The sequence below is a fragment of the Branchiostoma floridae genome, chromosome 2 (genome assembly GCF_000003815.2).
Source record: "Branchiostoma floridae strain S238N-H82 chromosome 2, Bfl_VNyyK, whole genome shotgun sequence".
Classification (NCBI taxonomy): Eukaryota; Metazoa; Chordata; class Leptocardii; order Amphioxiformes; family Branchiostomatidae; genus Branchiostoma; species Branchiostoma floridae.
The window spans coordinates 33,475,662-33,499,153 of record NC_049980.1 but is presented as its reverse complement, the minus strand read 5'-3'; the positions used below and the strand labels follow the sequence as shown (position 1 = coordinate 33,499,153).

The window sequence follows — 23,492 nt, the reverse complement described above, 5'->3', positions numbered from 1 at the left end:
AGGAGACTGATAAAAACTAAAAACCTTGATTAATCCCTTGAGCTTTTAGTCATTAAATCCATTTATTTCTTTTACGTTTTCTAAAACTGCAGAAGCATAACAACATTACCAGCACTGACAGTAAATATGGCAATGAAATAAATATTTGATAGAATAATTAAATTATACATGTATGCCATCCTTTGTGCATGTGTTTGGACTTGCTATGCGGTTCGGGAAAAGTACTATCCCTGGTTTACAATTAAATAATTAATTCATTCTTTATCATTTACCCAACCCCTTTACCTATGAAAATGTTGGATAATTCATCAGACTCCCACTGCATATGGAAAAGAAGTCAAACCCATCAAATAGCTTAAGTAGACTTAGAATAGATTTAATTTCCCATTTAATTCAGCTCTAAATCTTATTTTTCTTCTTTGTAAAGTATACAATTACGTATACCATGGTTTAATATTTAGTTTGCAATTTGCCTTCATGCATGAACTTGCAATAAAGACTTCCTATCAATTTTTTTTCTACATTTACGTGATGTGCCACTTGGATGTCTAACCTTCATTGACGTACAAGTTCTATTTTTGGAGCAGGAGAAACAGGGACTGACAGCGCTGTCACCGATCAATGAACATGACATTGAGGCAGGAAGCAAATGTAATTTCTTCCGTAACACCTTTCACACCCCAGTTGTTGATATTCCAGTCAGATACACCAGACTCCAACATCCCCTGCTACATGTTGTTAAGTTAAAGGCGCCCATCTCCGTTTCAGTAGCCCTTGGGCCACACAACGCAATCACTACAGCAGGGGGCTAGTCCACTGGTAGTGGTGTGTGTTCAACTTCCATACTCTTTCCCAAATGCTGAGTGCTAAGCAGAGAAAGCAGCTTGTACCATTTTTAAAGTCTTTGGTATGACTATTGAACTCACAACCTACCGAATGCAAGGCGAACACTCTAACCACTAGGCCATTGCACCGGTATAAACTGCTACATGTACCTACCAATTACAGACTACTGTTTGAACTATCTCCTATAATTACTGTGAATCACAGGAGAGATATGGACAATGTTAGAGTGTTGGATCACGATTCCAAAGGTTTGCAAGGCTGTACATGTGAGGGAGGCAATCCACATCCGTAGACAAGGTAGTACCTTAAACATGCACAGGGGACATCCCAACTCAAGTTTGTATATAAACTGTCTGTTATCAAATGATGGTCAACAAATTTTTGCCCAAAAATTAAAGCAAGTGAAAGTGTGTATGGTTTGACTTCTACTTGAAATATATATTCTAAAACAATACATTTTGTACATTATCAGATTCAGACAACGTACTGGTTTCACTCAAACTAGAAGCAGATACCACTATGACAGGTCCCAATGAATTTGATTGTAAATCTTTTACATAACTACAGCTACATGTACAGTATATGCATAACTTAATACAAACTAAATAAAGCAATTCTGGATAGCATCTCCAAAGCGTCAGACGTTCCATAGAGCATTCGTTCACTGTCTTCTCATCACTCAGTGTCACCATTGAAAGATAATGAATGCTATCTGAAATGTACAACTAATTTTGAGAATTCTGTTGCTTGACTAACAGTATTACTCTATAGAGTTTTGAGGCCTCAAGGATAAGTAAAGAAGTTTCAGATAGCCTCCAGTAACTTTTCATCATTCTCTATCACCATTGAAAGATACGGAACGCTATCTGATATATAACGCAACTAATTTTGAGAATTCTGTTGCTCAATACTTACAGTATTACTCCATAGACTTTTGAGGCCTTATGGATAAGTACAGAGTCAGATGTTTCAAATAGCGTCCACTGTCTTTTCATCATTCTCTGTCACCGTTAAAAGATTTGAAAGATAATGAATGCTATCTGAAATATGCAACTAACTTTGATAATTCTGTGGCTCAAGACTATTCCTCCATAGGCCTCGAGGATAGGTCAGGTAGATCCAGTATCTCCCATCAGTGACTGAGAATGAGGATAGTCAGACAGTGATTTCCAGTAGCCAGATGTAGCCGATATCCATTTGGCGAAAGTCAAGGTTCTTTTCTCACGCAATGTCGTAAGTAGTCAGACATGCGTTCCAGTAAAGCACAGACTGTGGGCGTAAATTAGCGCTCCAGATTGGATACTTCAGGAGGGATGGGAAATTCCTGGAATGTGTATAAGAAGGGACGGGATGCCCTGTTGCTCCGAGGTGGGGTAAAGTAAGCCTCTGAAGCTTAAGGGCACCACCCCGCCGTTTTTTTTGGAGGCCCACGTCCGCCACGTATTTCTGAAAAGATGGGGAACGACTAGCAAGAGCAGGGAGGTAGTACGTCAACGCACGTCACACAAAGTTTTGCCTGCACGTAAAGTTCTATGGCGTGTCTGCGTGCTCCAAAATCATTCGGATTCCCTACAATTTCGTACGGAGGCGATACCACTTACAAAAAGATTTTGGCACATAGACAGCACATATTTGCACGCACAGGTTGTGCCCTTAGCTTAAGAGTAGTCTTCTGCCAAATAGTTGTGTAGGCATACGTAAATAAAGGTACTCTTGTACATTTTCAGTATATATAGCATATTCTTGACATTTTATGTAATAGTTGTCTCACTTGTTTGTTTTTAATTAGCTATAGAATTTCAAATTCAAGCGCAAAAGAGCAGCAGTAGTTCTATAATTACGTTTTGCTGGCATTCTACTTTTTTCCCGTGCACGTAAATTTCTAGGTAAGATGCACCAGTGCACTTATTCCCCCCAAATGAATTTCGAGTCCCATCCAACCTACTAGTACTACATGGACTTTGGAATGCCCGATGTGTCCAGCCCTGGTATCAAGCACCCCTGCACTGATTAAATCCCAGGGTAAGATCTTGTCGTGATGACCCTTACATCATGAATAAAATACCTGGTTCCCTTTCAACTCAGCTGATAAGGCGATCATTACCACTTATTGGATCTCCCATACTTTACATGTACACGAGGGGAGGACAAGACTCTGGGACTCTGGTAAAAGCGTGCAAACTCAGACTAAAGCTAAAGTTGCCAATACAAGGGAACAAGGGGGTCAACGGCCTTGATCAGAAGATACATCAGGCCCGGCGCCCATCTCCGCTTCTAAGCCCTGGGCCACTCATACATGTAGGTGTAAGCACTACAGCAGGGGGCTAGTCCACTGGTAGTGTCATGTGTTAAGCTTCCATACTCTTAGCAGAGAAAAAATTATGCACTACCATTTTTAAGAGTCTTCGATATGACCCGACTGCACATTGCTTAACTTTTGAGATCAAGGAATCGGGTGTATCAACGTGCCACGACCGTAGCCAGGCAACCTCAGGCTGAGGAAGAAGGATTTTTTAAATTTTATTTCATACTTTCTTGTAATTCAAAAATCACAATCAAGCTACGGCCTGTTTTTGATGATGATGATGATAGGTGTGGAAAGGAGCAATTTCAACTGGAACCTGGACTATCAGAGGTTCATATTTCAGAACATTTTGAGGTTCACGCATCAGAATAATACTCAAATTGCAGACAAAGTCTTTGCCTTTTATGTATATGTTAGCAAATCTTTAATGCCTTTTTTTTTATTTTTATATTTCTATCTTTGGTTAATCTCATCTTATCCACAGTTATGTTTCCAGATTTGCAGAATAGACTTCCCCATATGTTGCCATTAGTGATTATATCTTGTATATAGCATCAAGTGATTTATCAAAAGAGGATTGAGACAAGATGTCCTAATAAATATTGATGCATGTGCTGGCTGCAACCCTAATCACTTAGAAAACTCATCACTTTGGAAGAGTAGGACAATGTTGAAAGCGGCGCCTAGTTTCATCCCATTTTCATTAAGTCCTTACAACCAAAAATGATGAGAAACTATCTTAACTAGTAGTCAAATATCTGTGGATATTGGGGTAATGGACATGCATTGACCAACTACTGTAAATCTTTTAACATTTGCAGTGACCTACATGTATGTGTTTCAAATTCTCTATGTTACTGTACTACAGATTTTTCTTCCTATAACACTGCAAAAACCTCCTTTTACAGATTAGAATGACAGAAAAAAAATGACTGTGAAAGTACATGTAAATGAATAAAATTATACAGTATTTCTGTCTGCCAAGGCACTTTGTAAAAGGATTGGACACCAAAAGAACTTCTCTTACAGCAAAATAGGGAAGAAGGTTTTCAAAGAGTATAAGTTGGATAGTGGGAGAACATTACTGTACATAATGCCATATCATGGGCCTTTCACATTCATTTTAAACAGTACACATACATGTATACAGTCAAACCCATACAAAAGACAACCTCTACACAAGGACCATGCTGGCAATGTAACCACTATTTGCTAGTCCCTTCCTCCTTAGACAATGTCCCCACTGACACAAGCACTAAGAATTCTGTCTATAGTGGTTTTCTTGGGCAGCTTTGACTGTATATACAAGTTGGTTCAAAGAAGCCCCCCATGCTGTCTACCTGTAACACTTGTGATAAGACTGCCAGGCTAAAGAGAGCCAAAAGGTTTCTGTCCTACAACCCTGGGGCTCAACTCTATGAATGCAGATTACATCGAGAACTGCGCCACATGGGTACCACTGCAGCTTTTATTTTTACGTCAAATGCCCTGTTTGGGATTTCTCGTCACCCGAGGTTATTACATACTCGGGTAATGACTTGTAGGGGGTACGTTCTGAGGTCCATTACGTTTACAATGGGTCGGTAGGACGCGGCAGACGTATCTACGATCTATTCTCAGAAAACGTCACGGCGTCACGGCAAAGTTTTCCATTCAGGCCACAGCAAGTAGATTTGATGGATGACATGTGCATTGTGTACACATAGATTTTCATCAGAAAAAGAAGCCATGAGTGTAGTTGTAGAAGTGACACTTGTGTGGTAGCCGTGCATGAAGTAACAGTGACACAATGTTACCACACTAGTGTCACTTCTTGAATTATATAGAAATGAAAAATCTAAGACTTGTTGGTTCTGACACTGTTTTGTTGCTTTAATTCTTATTACAAAGTTTATGGGCTTTATTATTATGTTTATTTCTTATCCATCTTTGTTTTTATTTTGGCTCTCACATAAGATTTGGAGTCTGCATGGGGTGTCATCCATAAAAATTACGTGTTATAGCCTTTTAAGTTCATGGTTTTTAATTTGAAAACTTAGTGAATCAGTGTAGGCATGTTGTTTTCTCCCATTTGTTTTTTGTGCTCTCGCGTAGGATTCGTAGTCTGCCGAGGACGTCATCCATGAAATTCCCTTGCTGCGGCCTTATATGGAGACGCAGACAGAAAAGTTTGGCTGGGCTGAGGAGGATGATTGCTGCGGATCCCAGTAAGCTTTATGGAGAGTGGGTTTACTGATAACGACGTATTAACCAACAACGCATGACTGAAAACGTAGTCGCTGTGTCTACAAACCAAAACCACATTCGGTGCTTTCAAAGGGAGGTTGCTGGCATCATCTGTATATACATAACACATATTGTGCTCTCTGAAATAGCATGAAAGTGTACGCTACAAATATTACTTTGCCAAATCCTATGATATTGTCAATGGGAAACTGCATAAGGAAGTATTACCCAAGAACGCATGACCAAAAACGTAGTCAGTGTGTCTACAAACCAAAACCACATTCGGTGCTTTCAAAGGGAGGTTGCTGGCATCATCTGTATATACATAACACATATTGTGCTCTCTGAAATAGCATGAAAAGTGTACGCTACAAACATTACTTTGCCAAATCCTATGATATTGTCAATGGCAAACTGCATATAGGACATATTTCCCAACAACGCATGACCAAAAACGTAGTCGCTGTGTCTACAAACCAAGACCACATTCAGAGCTTTCAAAGGGAGGTCGTTGGCATCATCTATGCTTATATAACATACAATTGTGCTCTCTGAAAAAGCATGAAAAGCGTACGCTACAAACATTACTTTGCCAAATCCTATGATATTGTCAATGGCAAACTGCATATAGGACATATTTCCCAACAATGCATGACCGAAAACGTAGTCGCTGTGTCTACAAACCAAAACCACATTCGGTGCTTTCAAAGGGAGGTTGCTGGCATCATCTGTATATACATAACACATAATTGTGTTCTCTGAAATAGCATGAAAGTGTACGCTACAGACATTACTGTAAATGCATTTAAGTTTGCGGGAATTTAATTTCGCGGTAGAGGGAAAAGGGACTTTTCACGGTGGTTTTAAGTTCGCGGTAGCACCATGCTCTGCAGTCCTTTATTGGTATAGAAAATGTTCGCGGTGGTCTTAAATTCGCGGTGAAGCGGCCTCCGCGAAAACCGCGAACATTAAACCACCGCGAAAGTTTCTGCATTTACAGTACTTTGCCAAATCCTATGATATTGTCAATGGCAAACTACATGTAGGACATATTTCCCAACAATGCATGACCAAAAACGTAGTCGCTGTGTCTACAAACCAAAACCACATTCGGAGCTTTCAAAGGGAGGTTGCTGGCATCATCTATGCTTATATAACATACAATTGTGCTCTCTGAAATAGCATGAAAAGTGTACGCTACAGACATTACTTTGCCAAATCCTATGATATTGTCAATGGCAAACTGCATATAGGACATATTTCCCAACAATACATGACTGAAAACGTAGTCGCTGTGTCTACAAACCAAAACCACATTCAGAGCTTTCAAAGGGAGGTCGTTGGCATCATCTATGCTTATATAACATACAATTGTGCTCTCTTAAATAGCATGAAAAGCGTAGTACTATGCTACATGTACAAGCATTAATTTACTAAATCCTAAATGATATTTTCAATGGGAAACTGCATAAGGACGTATTTCCCAATAACGCATGACTGAAAACGTAGTCGCTGTGTCTACAAACCAAAACCACATTCGGAGCTTTCAAAGGGAGGTCGTTGGCATCATCTATGCTTATATAACATACAATTGTGCTCTCTGAAATAGCATGAAAAGCGTACGCTACAAGCATTAACTTACTAAATCCTATGATATTGTCAATGGGAAACTGCATAAGGACGTATTTCCCAACAATGCATGACCAAAAACGTAGTCGCTGTGTCTACAAACCAAAACCACATTCAGAGCTTTCAAAGGGAGGTCGTTGGCATCATCTATATTTATATAACTGTGCTTTCTGAAATAGCATGAAAAGTGTATGCTACAGACATTACTTTGGTAAATCCTAAACGGCAAACTGCACCAGTTTTATCATATCCTATAGTACTTGAGTCAATGATCCCATTTCACTTTTATTCAAAAGCTGCCAACTTTAATGGGATCCATCTAGGGAGGATTGTATGCAGCCGAAATGTGGGCAGCCCATTGAGTGGGAGAGTGAGTTTTTACCTGAAGACGGGGATTATTCTGGGTAAATGTCAGAAGAAAGGACAAGATGCCATGAGAGATGGCTCCCAGTTGTACGTAGAGCTGATAGAAGCTGGTATAATCAGGCCCAGAAATAATGGGTGCTGTGCACATAACTTTGAATGTGTGTTCACCAGTGCACACAGATATTTCTGTAGAGTTACCAAGGGTAAGATGAAACACTGCTATATAGCATATTCATCAAATCTAAGTTTCAAAGAAAATATAATAAAAGCTTATAATTTGAAGCGAGTGCAGTCAAAACTACCCAAGAAGACCACCAGGGGACTGGTAAAATCTAGTCACTTTAGACAGAAATCTTAATGCTTGCTTCAATGTGAAAAATGATCTAAGAAAGATTAAGTTTCCCATACATCAAAACAAAGAGGGCCAACCTGCATCAGACCCGGCGCCCATCTCCACTTCTAAGCCCTGGGCCACACATACTTGGTGCAAGCACTACAGCAGGGGGCTAGTCCACTGGTAGTGTAGTGTGTTTAGCTTCCATACTCTTCCTCTTTAATAGCAGAGAAAGAAATATGTACCATTTTTATGACTAGGCTACAGCATCCAGTCTTCCTTGGTGGTCTCCCATCCAAGTAATGACCCAACTGCATACATTGCTTAACTTTCAAGATCAAGGGATCGGGTGTATCAACGAGCCACGGCCGTAGCCAAAAAATCATCTAAAGGACCACCAAAAGTCAGATCACATTGAGATCATGGTGATCCTTACGTAGAGTGTTAAGCCCCCTTCACACGAGAGCACGAATGAGCCGGAATGCCGTCTGAATGAAAATTTTTTCTATTCGTGGCAATTCCTCGCAATTCGTACTGTATTCTAAACATTCGTACTGCATTCCAGATATTCGTCCCCGTTCTTTTGGCTGGCTCGAAAGTTTTTGACATGTCAAAAACTGTCGAGGTGCATTCGAAGTGTAGAAATATCGAATGGCATTCCAAATGGATTCTAGGTGGATTCTAACTAGTGTAACTGCAGTCTGACCGCATTCTGTGGCATTCCAACATTATTCGAAACGTTTTTATCTCATTCGAAGGAGAACCGAAAAGGCAAGCCACTTCGAATCCTGCCCGAATGTGGCCAAAAGAATATCTCGAATGCAGTAAGAATTTCTAGAATGCACTACGAATTCCCAGGAATAGAAAAGAATTTTCATTCTGACGGCATTCTGGCTCATTCTTTCTCGTATGAAGGGGATATCAAGTCCATTTGGAACCCCGGCTCGGAATGGCCCCGAATGTGTTACGAATTTTGCAAATACTTCATTCCGACTGGTTCGGCTTGATTCCTGCTAATTCGATTTCCGTGTGAAGGCCCTATTATAGTGTTCACTTGTACAGGTTTGACTGCATAATGTCCAGTTGGAATACAGCCACGGGTCAGACAAGGGTCATTTCACGTCGTCCTCAACTTACACCAATGTCTCAGAGCTTGCCAGGAATCCAATAGTCCAGTGGATTGCGACACTGGTTCAGAGTGATTGTTTCATGCATGTGTTCCGTAACTCTGGTGCGTCAGGGCCGACTGTATGGGACTGATAGGTTCAACTGCAGTCTCACTTACTCTAGCTTCTAACATTTTAGTTAAACTATGAAGTAAATAGTAACAGTAAACAGTAACAGGCAACATGAAAGTGATGCTCCCTGTCCTTAGTGCTGAAATAGTTGTTATTATTAAGTTATGCTATCCACTAGGATGTCACCTATGATGCGATCCTTATCATTTTTTGGGTTGCTAATATTTTGTAAAAGATGCTTAAACTAGGAAGCATATTGAAAAACAAGCCTGAGGACCAGGTTTATGCCTTGCAGCCCCATTTTAGGCAGTGAACAGTTACATTCAAGTTTTCCTTCCTGCCCTTTGTGCTTTTATGATGTCCGCTTACATTATTTTCACCTTAAAAAGTCCAATACCTAAAAAAATAAATTGACTTTGACTTCATTTGAATTGCAACAAGTACAATACAATGTGGACACTACATAAATTGGTATGGCCTTGAATAATTCTATCAATTATTGACTTCAGCAACATCATAAAAACATAAAAATTATCATTCTCGTACTTAACACAATTATCGGGGGAATGAATTTTGTTATTTTCATTAACGACATGCCAAGCACTATCGAAAGTGCCTGTCGCCTCTTTGCAGACGACACCAAGGTGTTCCGTCGAGTGAGTTCTCCAGAGGAGGTTGCCACCTTACAAGCAGACATCGACAATTTGGCAGATTGGTCTAAGGACTGGCAGCTCAGCTTCAACATCACGAAATGTAAACGCATGCATATAGGGTATGGTAACCCATGCCAACAATACGAGATGCAAGGCCTCACCTTGGAAGAAACCACTGAGGAGCGGGATCTGGGTGTAATTGTCGACCAAAAACTGAAATTCCATGCGCATTGTACCACCACCGCCGGTAAGGCATTCCGAACCCTGGGACTAATCAGGAAGAGTTTTCAACGGCTCGATGAGACAACTGTGCCCATATTGTACAAGACCATGGTTCGCCCTATACTAGAGTATGGCAACGTCATTTGGGGTCCTCACTTCAAAGCTGACCAGCAACTGCTCGATAGAGTACAACATAAGGCAACGCGATTTATACCTGGTTTTGGTGAACTTACCTACGAGGATAGACTGCGCCGCCTCAGGCTCCCCACCCTTGAACACCGCCGTAAGAGAGGCGACATGATACAGCTATTTAAGATCGTCAAGGGGTTTGACCGCATTGACCCTAACCGCCTTTTCAAATTCAATGTTGATGGACGTACGAGAGGACACTCCTTCAAGATTGTGAAACCCCTAGCCAAAAAGTCAGCTCGGGCCAATTTCTTCAGCGTTAGGGTCATCAATGCATGGAACGATCTTCCCGCGGATGTAGTGGCTGCTGACTCTGTAAACATGTTCAAATCAAAGCTGGACAGTTACTGGGGGGGCAGAGAGTACACGCCTAGCCCAACATGAACTCTATATTGTTATTACAGTCTCTTTTCACAAACTCTGGATTCTAGCTTTTAATTGTTAGTTGTTGAATAAAATGGACACTAGTTTTTAATTGTTAATTGTTAAATAAAATGGAAACTAGTTTTTAATTGCAATTGTTAGAAGCGGATTTCACAGGCAAACTGCCTCCTATCCGATGATGTGATATGATATGATATGAATCCCTACTGCGATGACATCACGAACAAGTTTATTGTACAGGGTTTGACAATACTTATAGCAGGTGTAGCATGGATACAGATGAAATACAGAGAGATCCTTATGACCGAGATATTAATCTCCAAGCAGATCCTACAATGGCATAAAATAGTACCAAACTGGCCAAGCAAGGAGTGTAGTCAGCCAAGAGGTGTCCATTTGCCATGTAGATTCCCCGGTAGCCAAACACACCCCTAGGCCGGCTTCACTCCTCTGCCACCTTTTGATACTATCTTATGCTACCGTAGGATCTGCTTGGAGATTACGAGATACTCCAGTAAAATGACATGCTGTCAAATATAAGATATCTGCCTCCAGCTGAAACGACAGCACCAAAAAGTCAGAAAACAGACATGACCTTTTCAGGCAGCAGACAGACTTAATAACAAAAGCCAGTCTCCCTACCAAACAGGATAGAGTGGCCATAAACTTGTATGACTGCGAGTTCACATGATTATTTGTGGCATATGGGCCATCATAACAAAGTTGTAAAAACGTAAGAAATGGCCACAGAGGGGCAAAATATGATGTTGGAGTAGGAAAGAGGTCCGTCAAGGTTTTTATGTGTCTGGGGCCTGAACGTCCATTCGGCTGGAATTGGTTAACCTTTCGCTCCCTAAGGATGGTACACGGTGCCAACGTTTGATAGGAACGCAGCTGAATGTTAAATAGCAACTTCTCTGTGCCCTTGAACTTCACTGTATTCAAACACTGTGCTAAGGCTTCCCATATTTCTAAGAACAGTTGCAGGAAAATTGTTTTCTGACACAGTCAAACCTGTACAAGTGACCAGCTCTACATAAAAGGACTGCCTGACCATTGGCATATAGCTAAACCTGTATAAGTGACTACCTGATAATTGATATACAGTCAAAACAGTACTAGTTAGGGAGCACCTTTACATAAGTACCACCTGGCCATTGATAATACAATATTTGGTATAAGCCAAGGCAGCATTATGTAGGAATATATTTGCCAACAGAATTTGATTCAATGTACCCTAGTTGATTCACTTTAAACTTTTGGCTTAATGATTCAGTTTTGACAGAGAAAATTGTGGAAAATATAGTCACTATAGGACTGGTACAACTTCATATTAGTGTCAAGTTTCTTTCTTGGATATAAACAAGATACAAATGTACGTCGATGAAGGTTAGACATCCACGTGATAAGATATGCCAAAAAGTAGTTACTCAAGCAACTGGATATGACTTTGGAAACGGTCAGACATTTCAGATAGTATCCATTATCTTTTGTCAGTGACACTGAAGAGATCTGGAAGAAACTGTCTTTTTATACCCTAATATGAATGCAACAGAGCTGAAGACAACTTTGGTTCCACTAGGAAACAAAGGTAAGACAATGCTGAGACAAGAGTTGGGGTTTGTACGAGTACTTTCTAGATAGAAGCCCTGCCTTCCTTTTAATAGTCTATTAGTATTACAAACCATGATGTATCGTTCACCCTTGTTCCAGACAGGCCTATGACAAATCATGACAACCAACAAAGTAAGAAATCCCACCCCCACAGCGTGTCTTGTGTAAACCTATTTACCTCCTCCACAGCGACGTGTGTGTACGACGCGGGAGACTCTTAAAAGCTTTCATGTTCAGAGATTATCCCCAGAGTGGGATGACAGAAGGGGGTTTAGTTTGTGGCATTAACCCGAAGATACAAATCCCTGATCAAAACAATAAAACCCTGTGCTAAAGGGTCTTTAAACCGTCGTGTAAATTCCAAACTCTACAATGCTACCAAAAGTAGATTCTATCATTTTTCCTGTCTTCTCTTTTACAAAGGAAGTTGAGGGATTATTCTTTGTCAAGAATCTGTTTTAAGAATTCTGTCACTGTTTGAAATGGCTTTTAATCAAATCATTCAAATTTTCCCTTTCTGTAAGTATTTATGTTGTATCACGGCTGTCCATCTGTCCTGGGACAAAAATTTGCCTGTTGGGACGGACAGAGATTTTGACTCCATTAATCCTTAAAAAATATGAACTTCAGCACATAAAATTAAAGAAAATGTGTTTTCATCAGCTTAAAATTGAACTAAGAAAATCAACACCATGTGCTCCCAAAACAAATCTAAAACTGGAGACAGCCTTGCATTGTATACCACTGTTTTGCTTGTATGCAATTAGTGTTTGCAGTATAGTTCTCATTATCATAAGTCAGCAATATTGTTGGGACTTTTCATAGCCATTCTGGTCCTACACCGATCACGACTCTACTCAACAGATGCCACAGAACATTCCCATTAAATCATTTCACCAACGGTGCATGTTCACCCTCTCCCGTTTCCTGTACTAATGAAGACATATCCGTCACACAGGAGTTTGGAACCACACAGAAGCCGCGCCGTGGTTTTGCAAGCGAACACGGAACATCTGTAGCCATGCACGTAGCGCCCAGACGAGTTCTCCATTTGCCTTAAGCCCATCTTTCATTTCTTGGTAATTTGTTTGCGACTAAGTGGCTAAAACCCAAAGCTGCTGGTACCAGGCATCCATCATGCAGGATTTCGGGTCCTCGGAAGGCTTTTAGTAGTTTCCCCTCACAGATGTCTATAATAAGGTCCCGTTTTTACTAGACGGCGAGCGCTGAGCGACTGTACAACGACCAAAACTTGATTTCTTAACAGGAATGTGATGCAAGATGTAGATGTATGATTTAAAAGATAGCAAAACACACAAAACATTAAAAAAAGCGACCAAAACTGGGTTTGTGTGACCCCTGATTTCATAATTGGAATGTGAAGTATGATTTAATAAACACACAAAGTTTTTGAAAAATGCTTGTTCTTTATGTATGAAAATTGTTTAGAGACCTTTCAAATCTTGCTCAGCCATCCCACATCAGAGGCTTTTAGTCGTTTTCCCTTACATTTGAAGAATGTGTTCTTCATTTATGTATTAGTTTAGCAATCTTTCAAAATCTTCCTTCATTCAGCAGTCGCTCAGTGGTTGCAGCCTCTATAAGTGAAAAACTATGCTAAGCCAATATGTACATGTAGCTAAAAATTACAAAATATAGACTATAGCTGGTTCATATAGCTCTATAGCTTTTTCATTTGTTTGTTTGTTCATCTATTCATCTGATTAACTTAACAACTTTTAGGGTCAAATGAAAGCTGAACCAGGGTTGGACAATTCCACTAGTCCGATTGTCCCAGGCAAGTAAAATTACTCATTGGGCAAGCGCATGTCCAACCGCAACAATCGGACAAGTAAACTTTTTCCAGGAGCGAGATTTTGACATACTTGTTATTGTACACTGTCCTGGCATCAGGTATTGGTCTACACAGAAAAATAGTACGAATAATCAAAGAACTACATTGCTGGGAAAAATACATACCAGAAAATGTCATTTAGATTTACATACCAGAAAATGTCATTTAGATTTGAGGCAATTGAAGTTGGTTCGGGCAAGTAACTTTTTTTGGTACTTGCTACAATAGCACAAGTGAATTTCAGAAAATTTGTCAAACCTTGTGAAGAAAATGTAAAAGCCACAGCAAAACAGATTTTCCAAGCAATCTCCATGTACCCCAGTGTGCATGTTGTTATGATCTGCGGTGCTAATCAATACCAGTGCATGAGAGTTAACCTAGACATGCAAATGTGCGGGTGCAGTTTCATGATGGGTTGAATACAGCCGACGTACAGTTTAATCAATAACCACATCAGCATGAAGGTTGGGATTAAAGACGTAATTTCTCCCGACAAAAGGAAGGCACATCGTCTTCCATCAACTCACTTAATCTCAAATAAATAAACTTTAATTAACTACTGTATATCTTGAAACTTTTGCAGCTGTTTGATTAATTTCCTATGACATCTCTACCACAAATTTTGAACAATGCAAGTATGTGTTTCAAAATATTACTGTGGTACGGAATTGTTTTGTCGCTGCAAATTTGAAACACCACAGAAAACATCTTTTCCTTTCAGTTATGAAATAGAAACACCGCAAAAGTAAATAAATTTACAGTAGGGCACAAATGTTTCTAAATGTTCTGACAGAAGTTAGAAAGGGTATCAATTTTGGAACACAATGCCAGATACTTGAACTATGAATTTTAAATCGATGATAAATTCATTGCAAAGGATATCAAGACATACTGTTGGCCTGAAAATGAACAATTAACAAATTGACAATCTACAGTACTGTATAGTAACACAATCCGTGGCCGTGGAATATTCAGACAGTAGGCTTACAGCCACAGTGATGTGAAATGTAAAATTCTTGACACAGAAAAATGTCAAACCTACATGCCAACAAATTAGGATCATCAAAGTGTCAGAAGACATTTACCCAAAGATTTTTCTCAATTTCTCCACAGTAGACGTCAAGAATTCATCCATACTCAAATGGTACATACATACAACAGATGTAAGTATCAAAGGCAAGCTAAATTGAACCTTGTAATAGGACATGAAAGCTCGTAATAGAACAGTGAAAAATGCATTCATAGATCATTGGTAGCATCAGAAGACATTCTTCCAATTGAGAGATTTTTTTATATCTCTGTACTACATGTTGACTACAATTCACAAATGCTCCAATGCTACATACATACATAGAACAATATGTATCATAGGCAAGCTAAATTGAACCTTGTAATATGACATGATACGAGATGATGGAACAGTAGAAACGCTTTCATAGATCATCAGTGGTATCAGAAGACATTCTTCCAATTGAAAGATCTTTTACTACATGTTGACTACAATACATGAATGCTCCAATGCTACATACATACATACAACAGTACATACATGTAAGCATCATAGGCAAGCTAAATTGAACCTTGTAATATGACATGATACCAGATGATGGAACAGTCAAAATGCATTCATAGACCATCGGTAGTATCAAAAGATCTTTTATGATTTCTCTGTACTAGGCTACAAGCCATAAATGCTCCAATACTATACATGTACATACAACAGTACGTAAGCATCATAGGCAGGCTAAATTGAATCTTATACTATGACATTACACCAGATAATAGTGCAGTAAAAACACATACATAGATCATCAGTAATATCAGAAGACATTCTTCCAAAGACCCTTTTTCCATACTATGAATGCTCCAATGATAATATTATACATACAACAGTATGTCCATTGTAAGTATCACAGGCAAGCTAACTTGAATCTTGACTATGAATGTAATATCATGACATAATACTAGATAATGGAATAGAACGAACGCACACATAGATCATTTTTAGTGAGTAAAACCGGAGAGTAACTCACCCTCGTTGTGGTACCCTCTGGAGGACTGCCTCATGGTCTGAAACGGAAGAAGGTGCACAAATAAGACATGGATCTGCTTCTCCTCCATGGGAAAGTAGTGGGTCATCTTGGATATGTACTCCTGAGATCGTGACAAGTAAAGATTCCCAGACTGTTCACAGAGCGTGCACTCCAATGCAGTGCCGGGGTTTAGACTTGCACTTGGCGAGAGGAGAGAGGCAGGCCACTGGTGGTAAGATCGACGTAATAAGTCCCGTGACAGAGACTAATGACCCAAGAATCAACAGTCAGCCAACGGAGAGAACGGAGCGGGCGCATCTAATGCAGTTAAGGGTGCCTGGTGGTGATCCTATAGAGAGCCCATATATTTTGGGGCAGTTAACTGTTGAAAATTTATCCAGTAATAACTCATGAAATGTCCCCCCAAAAATGGTTTGGGCTCATTTAATGCAGTTAAGGGTGAGCGGTCCACTGCCTGGTGGTGATCCTATTGAGAAGCTGCATATCATTAGGTAACGGGAGCCTAGCATATCTCGTGGTTGTTAACTGTTCAAAATTCATTTGGTAATAATTGGAAGAAGTGCCCAATGGCAATGAAACATGAATTGGGCTCATGCAATGCAGTTAAGGGTAACCGGTCCACTGCCTGTTGGTAATCCTATGCAGAACCCGTATATTCTTAGGTAACAGTTTAGCGTTCCAAATGGCTGTTGACTGTTGAAAATTCATTTGGCAATACATGTAGTTGAATAAGCGACCAAGAAAAATGGATTGGGCTCATGTAATGCAGTTATGGGTGAGCAGTTCACTGCTTGCTGGTAATCCAATGAAATTATTTGCAACAGAGGTTTGCCGTTCCAAATAGCAGTTGACTGTTGAGAATTCATTTAGCAAGAACTGAAGAAGCGACCAACAAAAATGGATTGGGCTCATGTAATGCAGTTATGGGTGAGCGGTTCACTGCAATAGAGAAGTCATAAAATTTTTGGTAACGGGGGCTCAGCATTACAAATTGCAGTTGACTGTTGAAAATTCATCTGTTAGCCGAGGAAGCGGGACAGATGGTTTGTCGCAGAACCTTTTAATATAATAGCTCGTGAGGATAAGTTGCAGATTAATGCGCGGCTCCCCTAGGATTACTAGCCATTTGTTCACCCAATCAGATTATGCGCGCGCCGAGATCGCCGTGAGTTATAGCACTGAAACCTCGCCGCCAATTTTCCAGGGCAGTAAATTATGAGCCGCAAATGTTCTAGCCAATTACGGCTCCGACGCTGCCCCAATTTACAAGGTATCAATTGCTCGCTCAGTGCGGTACCAGCTTCGGCGGATTTGCAAACTTGGCCTCGGTGTAACGTATAGTCAACAAACTGGACTTGTGGATGTTTTACAGGCTTCGATGTTGTGCCCTTGGGAAAGGAACTTCAGGCAAATTTCAAACTTGGCCTCATATAACATGCAGTCAACAAACTGGATATGTGAATATTATTACGCTCCGATGTTGTTCCCTTAGGAAAGGCACTTTAGGTGAATTTCCTCACTTCACACAAGTTCAAATGAGTCCCCAGCTTTGACTAGAAATGTTCCCAGGATAGAACGTTAAGTCCAGTGTTTTAGGAGAGCCACATCTCAAGCATTCAATAGAACCCAGCAAGTTTTCAGACAAGTAAAAAGAAAAGGAGATAAAGGCCCCTTTCAAATCCAAGGAAAACTCTCTACATCAATCAAACTGCCCTGCAAATATAACCTTCTTATAACCTTTTGAGTGGGCAACATAAAGATTTTTCTGGATTATATGTATGAATTCATTGAAATAAACCACATTTGTTTATCTCAATGGTAACAGAGAACTATGATCACTTTTTCATGATGTCAACCCAGACCCAGACTGTAAGGTTTGAACCACTCACACTGGAATGGACTCCTAATATTTTTGACAAATTGTGGCAGGATCTTTAACATGCTCAGGACACATGTATTCTCCTGAAGCAAGGGACTTCTGGGTTTGCATTTTTGTGTAAATTGCATCCAAAAGAACATCGGATTTCCTAACAGAAGCTAGGTCAATGGAGTCATGTGAGGAAGTACATTTTATACAAGCCATGTAGCTGTATAGTGTCTTTTCCAAGGGCACAACACTGAGGCCTGCTGGGGAGTCAAACCCACAACCTCTAGATTCTAAGCCAACAGTCCTAATTACAACACCACCTTGCCACTTTTAAGGCAATTTTTTTCTCTATTTCTGAATGTATCATGCACTGTTCGTCTAACCGTCAATAACAGTCATCTAACCGTCGATTACTTGGGTGATGTCATCAACGCCATTCCAAAGGAGGCTAAAATTCACTCAACTCATTTCAACCAATCAATCAAAATGCAATTTCCCGGACACAGAAGATAAGTCATGTACAGCTTACCACCACTTATAGTATAGGCATATATGCATGGAAAAACATGTTTTCGTTCAAAACAGGGCTGTCTGCAGGACCCCGGGACAAAAATTTGCTTGATAGGATGGGAAAATATGTCTACCATTCTTTGTTTATAAGAAATTCATGAAAATGTATTTACCCAAGCTTGGCATGACTTACATTTTGTTACGCAACGGAAACCAACAAAATTGGGCTCCCAAACAATGAGCGGGCCCGACAAAAGCTCAAAGCTGGAGACACCCGTGGTTAATGCCTACATTCATTCTGTACTGAATACTGACATGTGATATAGTCACAGCACTACTACATACAGGGCAATTTTAGGTCACACGGATTTGATTTTTTGGTTTGCTGCTTGTTAGAAAATATGTTTAACTTGAAAAACATAATGAAAACAAGGCCTGAGGACCAGGTTTGTGCCTTGGTGCACTCAGTTTTGTAGAGTGAATATAATATAGTACATGTACATGTAATGTACTCAAGTTTTCCTCCCTGGCCTCTGCTTTTATGATGTCTATCTGCCATGTTTCCACCTCAAAATGTCAGACAGCCAAGGAAATAATTTGTTGTGATTTATAGCTTATAACTGTCTATAACAGGCCTATAAAGGCTGGAAGGCTGAGGGACAGCTCTTTTGCCAAACTGGATAGAAAGTCCAAATATATACCATTTCTAATATGATATAATAACTTCCATTAAAGATTTGATTACTAGATTTTTACCTCAAAATATCCGGAAACCAAGGAAATAAATTGGTGTGATTTATAGTCTATAACAGGCCTATAAAGGTTGGAAGGCTGAGGGACAGCTCTATTGCCAAACTGTATAGAAAGTCCAAATATATACAGTTTGTAACATGAGACAACTTCCATTGAAGATTTGATGACTAGATTTTTACCTTTTACCTCAAAATGTCCAGAAACCAAAGAAGTAAATTGTTGTGATCTATAGTCTATAACAGTCTATGATAGGCCTTTAAAGGTTGGAAGGCTGAGGGACAGCACTTTTGCCAAACTGCATAGAAAGTGAAAATATATACAGTTTATGATATGATATAATAACTTCCATTAAAGATTTGATTACTAGATTTCACCTCAAAAATTGGATGCAATTTGGATGCAATTTACACAAAAATGTAAACCCAGAAGTCCCTTGCTTAAGGAGAGACATACAAAATATACCAAGGAAATAATTTGGCATGGCCTTACATGACCTTTAACCAGAGTTGGCATCTGTTTTCTCCGAGGCGCGAGAACGGTATCACCTTCCAAACGTAACAAGGTTTACATGATGATCAGCAGCTAACATCTCTTCGCCCGGTCTCACTCCGTACTTAAAGCGATTAACTTCCATTACAAGAGACACGGCAATGGTCGATGCCCAGCGCCTGATGCATGTGTCCTCCCCTCGCTTTGACGCGTTAAACCAATTAACAATGAAAGCTGCCCCGTTTTGGGCGATAAGCAATAAATTATGTACAGTCACAACGCATATATTGGACTCAAACGCTGATAGTGAAATGAAAGATTCGGAAAGTGAGAAACATTCAAAAGACAAGGATAAGACAAGCAATGACCAGGCAGCATGCAGCAGTCAGAATTTGTGTGGTACATTCACAAAACCATTTTGGAGGGCTGTCTCCAGGACCTGTGCCTTCCGTCCCAGGACAGAAATTTGCTTTTTTGGGAGTAACGAGGCTGTTTTAATGTGCTCGGGACACCTTCTTGAACACATGACACATTTTACACCCCTTCCAAAACATGGGTAACGCTAGTTCACCTTTATCCGTTGGGTAACCTATATCTGTTGCTTTTTAAAACAGTGTATTTAGGCACATCAAGTCGGCAGGTGATAGTTTTAAACTGCAATATCCTGACAATATTGCAATTTGAAACTTAAGTCCATCAACGAGATATCCCCCAATACCCGGTTTTTAAAAGCAACGGATATAGGTTACCCAATGGATAAAGGTGAACTAGCATTACAGTTCTAACCAGGATATATATCCTCTTCCCAGGAATTGGACGGCAGTCTCTCAGTTACCGCAAGTTCACCTTTATCCACAGGGTAACCTATATCCATTGTTTTTGAAAAACAAGTACTCAGGAGTATCAAGTCGACGAACAATAGTCTCAAACTACAATAGTTTGAACATATTACAACTTGAAACCACCTTCTGTCGACTTGATATCCCTTATTACCATGTGGGTTAACACAACGACTATAGGTTACCCTGCGGATAAAGGTGAACAAGCGTTACCAATTCATTGGAACCAGGAGCTCAACTGTGAGGCTGCTACCAGTTGGGCTACAGGGACATCCCAACATAGCATCTGACCAACTGAAGGGACGCGACCCGTAAGATGCATAGATAAATAAATATAGCAGGACAAGAAAGTATGGAACATGGAGGAGGTTGGCCATCTCAAGTGGAGTAAGGGAGGGTTGATCGATGAATCCCACGCAGGCATGAAATGTAGGTTACACTGGTGCGACACACGACAGGGTCCTGTTGAACTTGCTTTACATGGTGGATCGTTTCCTATCTTGTTGGCTGCATTATTTAAAAGCTACTATAATGGTCACAGCAAGTAAATTGTATGGATGACATCTCCGCGCGCTCATTAATTTTTGCCTGATTTTTTTTAAAAACACGGTTTTCTTCTTCTTTGGAGACGGTCAACACGATGAAAAATTACCAAAGTGAGCAAATGTATTTTCCACATGCTAGTCAACTTCAACAGAGAGTGACAGGAAGGGAAGGTCAGAGTTGACAGATTTAGTCATTCAGCAGTTTTTCGTACTCATCTTGCTCAATTTTTACTGTGTTGAAGTGAGTCACCTTGTGGACTACAACTTCAGAAATCCTCACCTCACCTCACCAGTCCACACTCAGAAATCCACACTGGACAAAAATTAGTTTCACTACCTTTTTAGTAGCACAACACTGTTGAATTTTGGATGCACTGTTACCTCAAGAATGTCCGCAGTTTGCGACGATCGTACGGCGCATGTGACCCGGCCGTAAATCTACATTGGACATAAATTGGAATCAGTCTTTTTAGTTGTATGCAGCAAAACAGTTGAATGTATTTTCCACATTCCAGTCATGTTTACCAGAGACTGACAAGAGGTGAAGGTCAGAGTTGACGGATTTAGTAATTCGTCAGTTTTTAACTTCTTAACTTTTTTAACCGTGTCGTGGTGAGTCAACTTGTGGACTTCAGCTATCGAAATTCACATTGGGCAAACACTGGTATCAGCTTTTTTAGTTGCAATAAACAATTTTGCAGGACAAAAGCGCCGTTATCCCAAGAATGTCCGCAGTTTGCGACGTTTGTACCACGTATGTGACCTGACCATAAATCGGGCCTAACAGTGCTGGGATCAATACAGATCAATCGGTCCAGGTAAGTAATTGTAACGTTGAAGCGCAGCATATATCAGTACACTGTTCCTGTCCCCCGGAGTGGCCCTGCCAATACGTTTTATGTGGCGTAATGATTCTTCCTTTCTCCACACACGGCCACATTCGTCAGGGTCTCTACAAATCACACCAAGGGGCTGTTTTCATCGGACAGTATTTGTTACTGCAGTGCACCAGCTAGCATATGGGCTGCCGCAAACTGGCTGGATTTATGAACTCATAGAAAAAATAAAAACATATAAAAGGGACCAACTTTTCCTGAATGGAAACATACTGCTTCGCTACTCAGGGCTTGACATACATTTTGTACACATTCGTCAGGGTTCCTACAAATCACACCAAGGGGCTGTTTTCATCGGACAGCATCTGTTACTGCAGTGCACCAGCCAGCATATGGGCTGCCGCAAACAGGATGGATTTATAAATTCTACAGAAAATAGACCAACTTTTCCTGAATGAAAACATATAACTTCGCTACTCAGGGCTTGACATACATGCTGCATATGCACTTCTGTGCACCCAAAAATTTTGACTGTGGATGCCCTGGTACAACTAAAATGTAGATATTTGTGTAGTTTAGGTACATAAAAGGTACTGTAAATGCAGATATGTTCGCGGTGGATTAATATTCGCGGTTTTCGCAGTGACCACTTCACCGCAAACTTAAAACCACCGCAAACATGTTACCGCGAAATTAAATCCACCGCGAAAAGTTCTTTTTCCCGCTACCGCGAAATTAAATCCCTGCAATTGCAAACTTAAATGCATTTACAGTACTTATAAGTTGTAATCTAATATACATTGCATTCTTGACATCTAAGAGTAAGAAAAATGATATGATTTTTGCAGTATCTTTTGTTTAAAATACAGTAGGTATCAGAAAGACCAATGGACTCATTACTTTTTACCTTGCAGCCCCCATAATTTTTTATCATTCTGATCAATAAAGGTCATCAATAAAGATGATGTGAACCCCCCTAAAAAACAAAACTGATCTTCCCTCAACCGAGACGGGGGCCGATATCAACTGCCAAGCACCTTTGACCCTTTGCTGATGTCACACTTACGGTCCGGATGTGTGACTTAGGCTTTGGGTCATTTCAACTGAATTAAGGATCAGAGGACTGATCGAAAGCTTGTTGGTAAGCACTTTATTTTGTGTACGGATATATGGTTTCAAAATTTAACATAAAAGTGATAACGTTATGTCTCACCTTGGGTTCCACAGGTGCGTTGAGATCGGACCGGTTCGGTCTCCTGGGCGGCACCGGTTTCTCTGCCCCCCACCCCCCACAAATCAACCCCCACCCCAAAGAAAACGGAACTGAAGTGTCTCACCTTGGGTTCCACAGGTGCATTGAGATCGGACCGGTTGGGTCTTCTGGGCGGTACCGGCTCTTCCACGCCCCGCTCCAGTCTCTCCCGCGCCTGGCGCTCTCGCTGGATCTGAGCCTCTCGGAACGCTCGCTCAATCTCCTCGTCCGTGTCCGGTGTCTTGTCGTCCTCGGGGGTCGGCGTGGGTTCCCGCATCACCCACACGGGCTCCGATGGGGGCTCCGGGGAGTAGGGCGAGGTCACCTGAGGTCGGGACACAAACGTGATCAGAATCTGATGGTCTCGCAGAATTTTTGTTTGTTTGTTTTATTTGGCTCTCCATTAGTGATTGGTCTGATTGATTAGATGCATGGTCTGATATTATTAGTGGCACCTCTTATGAATATGAGGATGAACTGAACTGA

The 23,492-nt window shown here is 40.5% G+C and overlaps 1 protein-coding gene across 4 annotated transcripts in view; it reads right to left on the bottom strand.

Annotated features, from left to right (window-relative positions):
* The window catches only part of LOC118409316 (amyloid-beta A4 precursor protein-binding family A member 2-like), a 73,314-nt gene that overhangs the window by 48,332 nt on the left and 1,490 nt on the right, over positions 1 to 23,492 (bottom strand). For 3 of the 4 annotated variants that reach the window (XM_035810256.1, XM_035810257.1, XM_035810258.1), the window contains exons 2-3: positions 23,092 to 23,331; positions 15,895 to 15,931 (exon numbers count right to left, since the gene is read on the bottom strand). In XM_035810256.1, coding sequence (XP_035666149.1) covers positions 15,895 to 15,931; positions 23,092 to 23,283 — 229 coding nt within the window. In that variant the 5' untranslated portion in view covers positions 23,284 to 23,331. Of the gene's footprint in view, positions 1 to 15,894; positions 15,932 to 22,967; positions 23,006 to 23,091; positions 23,332 to 23,492 lie in introns of those variants that run through there. The other variant, XM_035810260.1, reaches the window with a different exon arrangement.